We start from the raw sequence: 8,505 nt of genomic DNA, 5'->3' as shown, positions 1-8,505 counted from the left end.
GACACAGGTGGAAGAGCACTCAGAAGTCAGCTTAAAATCAGCTTCGCCTGCTTCCCTCTGTTGAACCTCTGAAAAAGACACTAACATTAAAGAATACCAGAATATAAAATAAAAAAAGTGAAATAGTAATTGTTAAAAAGTTTGTAGAATGCAATAAAATATCGTTCACATCACTGAAATACGAACCGTTTACTTGGCTAATTCAACTGTATACCGCTTACCGACGGTTTACGTGCATTTGAGCTCTTTTCGGATCACGTGGTCTCTCTGGCAGCGGCTCCGCTAGATCTGCGGTCTCCGTGATTACCGGATCAGACTGAAGCGATTTCAATTGAGCCCCGATCAGGAACCCGAAAGACTCAGTTATGAGCTTAAGTCTTGTTTTTTGGCGTTTGTATAAAGTGTCTATTGAGGAGAATCTGTTCTGCCACCACAGTGAGTAGAAAACTATTGTAGTTAATTCATACACTTTTTGTAAATCGATTCAAGTCAAGATGATGCGGGGCGGGCACATGGGTGTTTGTATCAATAAGGACAGAGATCTCTCAGATTGTCTCAGTATATTTTCTAGGACATTGTCAGAGTCTTCAGAGACAGAAACCATAAATGTGTTGTTTCCTCTGAGCCGCTCGGCAGAGAATGAACGCGCTGTTCTCGACTCTCTCAGCTCGACATAAATGGGCATTTGCAGAGGCAGCGAATGGCGATGCCAGAGTAGCCTACTTGGAAAAGCTTTTTGATCTTAATCGCGAATTATTATTATGAATTATGAAATGACTAAATTGTGCAGAAAATTTCATTATTATGTTTTTATTCCGGACATATATAGGCTTACATAGGTTTTGGAGGAATAAAAAATCAGAAGCGAGCCAGGCTGCGATTTATACGGTTGTTTGACAATCATTAGGTTTGAGCCCCCTACCTAACAAAAGGTAGGGATGTGTATTTTACTTTTTATAACACATAATAAATATAAAATAAATAAAAACATAAACAGAGTAGCCTACAACATTAGCCTATGTTTTGACCGGTAAAAAAAAAAAAAAACATTTCAGTAACCACAAAAGTTAGGCTATAGAAAACAAATTAGCACTCCATAGACGCTGGTGAAAAGAAGTCAAACCAAAGGCTAATTCGATAGGCCTATCGCAAGTAGCATATGACCAAAATATTTGTTAAAAAAATTGGCTAGCTAGCCTAACGTTACTTTAAAAAGTATTTTTACTTGGGCGATTGGAGCGCCAAATTTCTCAGAAGCGGAAGTCATCTTCGGTGAATGAGAGACTAACGTTACATTTAAATATATTTTTGTGTTCCCATTTGCTCAAATAACAAAACTCCACAATAGTGTTTGCACAACCTTCCAAAAGAGGGGGAAAAAGAGAGATTGATAGCTCCAGTCAGAAGAGAGATAAGACGTCACTTTTACCGCCACTCCCACAGCCGTTGGCCATAGGCTACACACTCACAGGGGCATTAACTAGTTTCTTGTTATTTGACGCAAAGGTAGGCCAATATAATATAATATACAAAGTAGGCTACAGTGTTATACATACGTTAAAAAAATGAAAATGTAAAAAACTTTGCAGGATTTACATTTATGTTGAATCACTGGCTGTGAAAAGGGTCCACAAAATACGTTCAGAAGTCACTTTCGCGCGAGGATGTAACCATAGCAACAATATTCGGCATAAGCCCTTATCGGACGGTAAACATAACTACTGTCATTCTTTATAACCTTTCTGCACTTTTACTGTAGTTGTAGTTAAAGGATATCATGAAAACTTTTGTATTTTAGAAGCCTATTAGTTTGCAGTTAAAAAAAATCATATTTATAGAAATTCTCTTAAAAAGACGACCACACTGTTCGCACACTGAAGCGAAAGCTTCATAAAGCTGATAATTTGTCTATATTGGGGTGTCTAAGTGCTACATTAGATCTTGTCAGCACATTTTAACTGGAATAGAGTAGCCTATGGTTTACAGTGGAAGAGAAAGAGAGAGAGCGCGCGCGCGCGAGTGAGTGTAGCGTTTAATGTCGAGTGATGCCCTCCCCTCGCCACATCTCCTCCACTGAGATGGTGACGCTCCTTCAAAACTCCAGTCTCACGGCGGCGAGCGCAGATTGCTTGAGTCATCTGAAGGTTCATAACTTTACCAAATCTTTCATAGCTTATCTTCAAATTAGCTGGATGCATGCACTTGTCAGTAGGCGATCCTGTTATATATAATCTTAAAGAGAAGAACAATAAAAGATTCTTATGTTTTTACACAGGAGACTTTAACGCTCGTCTACAGAGTCTTTATATGCGCGCACCACTGGTGCCAGACGCGCGTTTCCAGCCTGCGCTGATGATGCGATGCCCCGCAACCACAGTGGCGATGAGGGCGGTACTGGTCTCTGGATGAAGACCTCGCAGCCCTATGGCATGAAAGATGTTGAAGCCGGTCGTGGGACGATGAACAACGCGACCAGGACAGTCGACAGTTTGCTGTCGACGCCGGGCACAACAGGTGCAGTAGGCTCGGAGAACCAGAGGAGAAAGCAGGGCGCCCGGCTGAGCCTGCTGGGGAAACCGCTCATCTACAGCGCGCAAAGCGGCCGGAGAAACGCGCGCTACAGGAAGCTCCAGAACTACCTCTACAATGTCCTGGAGCGACCGCGAGCCTGGGCATTCATTTACCATGCCTTTGTGTAAGTAAAAAAATCTCACTCTTTTTGTTGATAACATCATGAATGTTCACAACTGAAGTTCATCTGGTAAGTTGTTTTATATAGCCTACTGCATATGACATGTATACATTTTTATTTTAAATGTCTCATTTTCTTTCAGAGAGCGAATCCTCATTGTGTTTGAAATGCTTAGCATTTGTATGTCTGAAAGTTTTATGAAAGAAATGTTGGGATGCAGAGAACTGTAATCTGCTGTATGCTAATAAATTCATATTCCAGTCTCTTTTCAAATAGAACAGTTTAACATAACCTAATGACTTGTTCTATTTGAGTAATTCAGGGTTTTTAAAATGTCTCTACTAGGTACAGTGTGGCCTTTGATTGACTAGGTTGTTTGTCACTTAAACGCACCAGTGAGGTTTGCGTTATGGTGTGTATTTGCTATTAATGTTACTGGGAAATTTATGATTATGGCTTTTCCGAGAATTTCTGTAAGCTCCCTAAAAAGATGCTCTCTACATGACCCCAATTTAAAGGGAAATGCAGGCACTGTAACATACTTTTTTTGCTCAGATTGTTGCGTCTGTTGGCATGTTGTTAGGAGCGCTTGTAAGAAGGAAGCTGAGCTGTCAGATGGTGAGACTGGTGCGCTGCGCTGTGCTTCAAGACAGGATGTTGTTGTTTTATTTGTGCTGAGAGGACAGCTGAGGTCATAGAGGTTAAGTTGTTACATCTGCAACGACGCATTGTCCCACATTAGTCAGAAACATCACAGAATCAGCACACTTGGACTGGGCTGCATGCGTCATAAAAAAATCAAGAGAGGAATGAAGTAGCTTTTACATGAGTTGCTACTTAGATGTTATCAGTAATTTGTTTTTTAGCAAGTTTTAGAACATATTTCTTAAGCATTTGTTTTGTAGTCAACGATTCGCATAATTATACATTATGGATATTGCTTGTAGCTTTTGAGGGTTTAAATCAAACTCAGATTGTGTGCGTGTGCATAAAAAAGAAATGCTGTAAACAGTGTTGAATGCGGTGAGAGGTTTTGTCATGAGAACAAAGTTAATGAAGAAAATCCTTTGAGACTATTGGTTATAAAAGACTCTGTGAAAGAAGACATGTGGGACTGTTTGAAGTCAATGAACAATCAATCACATCACAATCTTGCCTTATCACCATCACCACTGTGCCCTTAAGCAAACCATATGTTGCTTCTGCTGTTTCCCGTCATGTACTCAAATCCTTTGTAATGAATAATCTACTAAGTGTCATATTATTAAGTAATAGTCATTTTGCCTCTTGTGCCAGTATGCTTGAGGGTCAGATGTACAGTAGAAGCATATGTCGCATATCAACACATGCTTGATTATTTTCATTATTAATTATGAAGTCGTAATTTAGAGCTTGAACTTGATCTCAGTTATTTGATTGAAGAGGTCATTATACGTCACGCTTGCTGTTCCGTAAGACATAAGTTATAGTTAAAATGATACGCTGCAGTTTCTAAGATGACATTTTCAAAAATACCCTCTTAAATGCTATTCTATTCTAAATTCTATACTAAAATGGATTTGTGCTTGATAATTTGTTACTGTAAGAAACATTTTTTATTTTTTTTATGATATGACATTTAATGAAAATAACGAGCTGTAAACAGATAATATGAAAATAAATAAATTCTAAAAATTCTAACAAATAAAATGATAGAGGTTATTTGCTCATATGATGCTTTCACCGTTATTTCCAATAGAGCCTATATCTAGACAAATAAGTGTTTGGAGTTAAGATGTGTGCTATTCATTTTTGAGAACAATTTTAATGATTCATATGATTTCCAGTTTGTTTCAATTGCTTTTATGAATTGATTTTATGAGTCTGAAATTCTGAAATTATAAAATCTTGCCTTGTTGTTTGTGTGTTGGATTATCAAATGCTAGAATTCGGACTTTTGTGGCAAGGCACCCATACCAACATACAATATAGTCTAGCATTTATTGTAGTACCATACTGTATGCCACACGTCACGTGAGACTATTATGCGCTAGTCTTTTATGAAGACGACTTTCCGTTTAATAGGTTCTTTAAATGGGAAGGATTTTTAATAGCCATATCAATAACTTCGCAGTTGTCTGCTCACCCAGCAAATGTTTTTACAGCGCATCAAAGCAAGCTCTTTTATCTCTTTGTGATGAGCAGATTACAGAACTGCAGCTGAGTTCATTTCACCAAGGTTAAAGCTCCGCTCCACCTCAAAACCACACCTCAGCGTCAACATCAACAAAACTCTCTCTGATAATCATTTTTGACACCGAATTTTTCTCCTTTCATTAAACAAACCTACCTGGATCCTTTCCGTATTAATACATGCGGTTTCACCAACACAAAGAACACATTATGCTTCCATCATGAACACTTACATCATTACAGCCACATTCAGTTTCCTTTATCCCCTCAGAAATCACATACTTTCTTTAAGAATGAAAAAGGAAATTGCACAGTAGGTGAACACTGCCATAATCATCTGTGTCGGTACGTCATGCTATAGTTAGATTCAAGCCTATATGACTAAGAATTCATCTGGTTTGAGGTAGAAGTTCATTGAGTTCCTTATTCACATTTCCTAACTGTGTTCCATTTCATGGTATAGAAAACTGGGTATTCTACTTACAGTAGATGGTTCAGATTGACTTAATGCTGAGTTATTGAGGGTGATTTGTACCACACACTGGGGCAGTGGCTTTTATATCGTAACAAAATATTTCAAAATTCCCACCTGTAATGATCTCCTGGACTCAACTGTGACAAAAAGAGCAACAAAGGGCCTCTTGTTCTTTGTGCACTCAGAAAGGTGCTCTAGTTTGCCACTGACCCGGTTAGACAGTCAGAATGTGATCTATACAAGAGCCAGCCAACTAACATTAGAGATTTTTCTACTTCGGCTTAAGATGTCAGGTTGGATTTAATCTTATTTCCTTACACCGGAATTCAGACAGGAAATTAGGAGATGTCAGTTTTTGGTTTCATTTGTCTTTTCAAGCAATGTAGTATAAATTTACTTAATCAATATTGACATTAAAGGGATACTTCACCTCTGGAAAGATGAATGTGTATTTAAATTGGGTCATTTATGTAGTAGAAATGTGAAATTATTTTTTCATTTGGAGCCTTCTAGACTGAGAAAAGCCAGAAAATGTATTTTTGGCTCATGTGGATGAAAGACAACAACTCCCAGAATGCACTTGCTTCGCTGCCCTAGGAGGCTACTCCCAAGCCATGCCTACCGGTTAGAGAGCAGTTAAACAACAAAGCTAAGCTACTAGTGAGTGACAAGAGATCGCACAAAATGTCCGGGATTCGGCTCTTGCGTTCTACAGTCGCCATTCATCATGTTTACTATGGCGAGCAGGACGAGGCTGAGGGCCGCGGGAGAACGACGCGAGGCCGGTGGCGTGATTACTGATGAGCGGCAATGTGAGACGCACCGGTCTCGTATCTCTCACGGAGGAGCGGGTATTTTCTTAGCAATGGTAAAACGCACATCAACCGATCACTTGTTTAGCGTTCATGTAAACCAGGGGTGGGGAACGTTGGTCCTGGAGGGCCACTCTCCTGCAGAGTTTAGTTCCAACCCTAATCAAACACACCTGAACAAGCTAATCAATGTCTTCAGGATCACTAAGGCTACAATCAGGTGAGTTTTTTTTCAGGGTTGGAGCTAAACTCTGCAGGACAATGGCCCTCCTGGACCAACGTTCCCCACCCCTGATGTAAACACTACATTCAGATTCACCAATAGGAATGAATTCAGTTAGATTGAAACAAAAGGTGTGCATGTAAACAATGAATGGCGACCGCAGAAAGCAAAAGCTGAATCCCAAACATTTTGGACGATCTCGATGGCCGGACATGTACGGGAAAAAGAGGATGTATAACCCCCACTACTCAGCTTTCTCCACAGAATAAGAACCCGTTAACTTAGCTTCCAAATAAACGATGGCTGACACTGTTTGTACATTCTGCGAGAGAGATCCCACCCTCTATGGGCGGGTTGAAAACATGCGGAACAGCCCCTACTACTGGCTGTAGTCTCTAGCCTCTGGCCAAAAAATCCTCCGATGACGCAAAATGACGATTTTTGCATCATCTGAGGATTTTTTCCAGACAAAAAAATACATAAATCTCTCGTCTCAGGTGGATATGAGGGAGGAAAGCATGGTAATTCGAAAATACTACAGGTTTTCTACTGATACAAAGCTTAATGCTAAATCCTGAAGTATCCCTTTAAGTACCAATTTTCTAGCACCGTTTAATTGTGTAATCAGGTCTGCTTAGAGTACTACTAGAGTTATGCAACACTTAGGGGTTCGGGATTGACCAAGCTTTTCGCAGGTTATCACTTCGGTTTTCTGTGTTTGTAACAGTCCTGATAAGATTTTTTTTTTTTTTTACCTGGATTAAGGGACATGTTTTGTTTTGAGAGAGAGAGAGACAAAAAGTTCTTCTGGAGCTGTTATTGTGTTTATATTTAAGATTAATGCAACTGTTTGATGGAGAAGACCATTGACCCACTGGCCACAGACGTGGACCAGTCACTTTCATTCCCATCATTGTCATAATCGAAATGCAAGCTGCTGTTGCTCACGTTGGAAGGTATGTGGAAACAGAGTTGGCTCTTGCTAAATGGAAAAAAAAGATTTTAGACCGGTTACAGATGCAAAAAAAGTGCAAAGAGAAGGCAATAAACAGGGTGTCATGTCTGTGTTCCAGTGGGAGTATGAATGGTAGGGGGAAAGGCCTTTGAAAAGGACACTGTTTGATCATGTCAGGGGCTCCTGACACAAGACAGACCTCGAGGAAGAGCTGCAACCCTCAGACAGGGCACTGCTTGAGCATGTTGAGTTGCCAGCCGTGTCGAGAGAAAACTAGCAGTGTGGAACATGGATCTAAGAATTTGGACATTTCTGTCCTTCTGTGTATCATCACTGCAGATTAACTAATATATCATTAAAACGTTCTGTCTTTTGAAAGAAAGAACTCAAGAAATATTTCTTATTATTATCATTTTTCTACATATGATCCATTACTTGGGCTATGTGTTTGTTCATTCATTAAATATTTTGCCTAATCTGACCCTGTTAAAATGAACTTTTCCTGAAAATCAGCGCAGAAAGTGCGAAAAAAGGCTGCGGATTCTGTTCGGACCTGGCTATACGAGCTACCGCTGCTCGAAACTTTCATTAAAATTAATGTTGCCATTAAGTTTAATAACAGGGAGGCCATTAACCAATAACAGTTTCTCAAAGCAACAGTACTGCTTTGTCGTTGTAATGGTTTTTCATGATATGGATGACGAATCAATAGAAAGCCTCATTCGCTATTGTTAACACAAGGACTTTGTGATTCCGTTCTGCTGATTGAATCATTTTAACCGGGTGGTGTGTAGTAAAACATCAGAAAGTGGTCTTATATTAGTTGCCCTTGCTGACAAGGGGCTGACTGATGGAGGCAGCCGTCTTCTCTTAATAGCAAACGCTTGCAACATAAGTAGTCTGTGTGGCTTGGCATAACCCAGAGGGGCTTCCCTGCCCAGCAGTGCCCAAGCAAACTGGGCTAAAGAGTAATTGCCTTGCCGGGAAATGCATTGGGGGTCTTCCATCGCTCACTATTCCTTGTCTTTGATTTTGCCTGTCAGTGGTTCCCCTGATAACGCAGCATTTTGGTATGAAGACGTGTGCACTGGGATCTGGGTTGTCAGCTCTCTGTCTGATTGGATTGATTGCAACATCTTATGAATTATAACAATTAGACCTAGTCAGCATATATTC

At 39.9% G+C, this 8,505-nt stretch overlaps 1 protein-coding gene across 7 annotated transcripts in view; it reads left to right on the top strand.

Annotated features, from left to right (window-relative positions):
* Window positions 1-290: 290 nt before the first annotated feature.
* The window catches only part of kcnq5a (potassium voltage-gated channel, KQT-like subfamily, member 5a), a 138,678-nt gene continuing 130,463 nt past the window's right edge, over window positions 291-8,505 (top strand). For 4 of the 7 annotated variants that reach the window (XM_084392407.1, XM_084392404.1, XM_084392406.1 and 1 more), the window contains exon 1: window positions 2,108-2,695. In XM_084392407.1, the coding sequence (XP_084248533.1) occupies window positions 2,361-2,695 (335 nt within the window). In that variant the 5' untranslated portion in view covers window positions 2,108-2,360. Of the gene's footprint in view, window positions 436-2,030; window positions 2,696-8,505 lie in introns of those variants that run through there. The other 3 variants (XM_084392405.1, XM_084392401.1, XM_084392402.1) reach the window with 2 other exon arrangements.

Source organism: Rutilus rutilus (genome assembly GCF_951802725.1).
Source record: "Rutilus rutilus genome assembly, chromosome: 20".
Taxonomy (NCBI): Eukaryota; Metazoa; Chordata; class Actinopteri; order Cypriniformes; family Leuciscidae; genus Rutilus; species Rutilus rutilus.
Note: the sequence above shows the minus strand (reverse complement) of the source record. Positions and strands in the feature narration are given on the sequence as shown.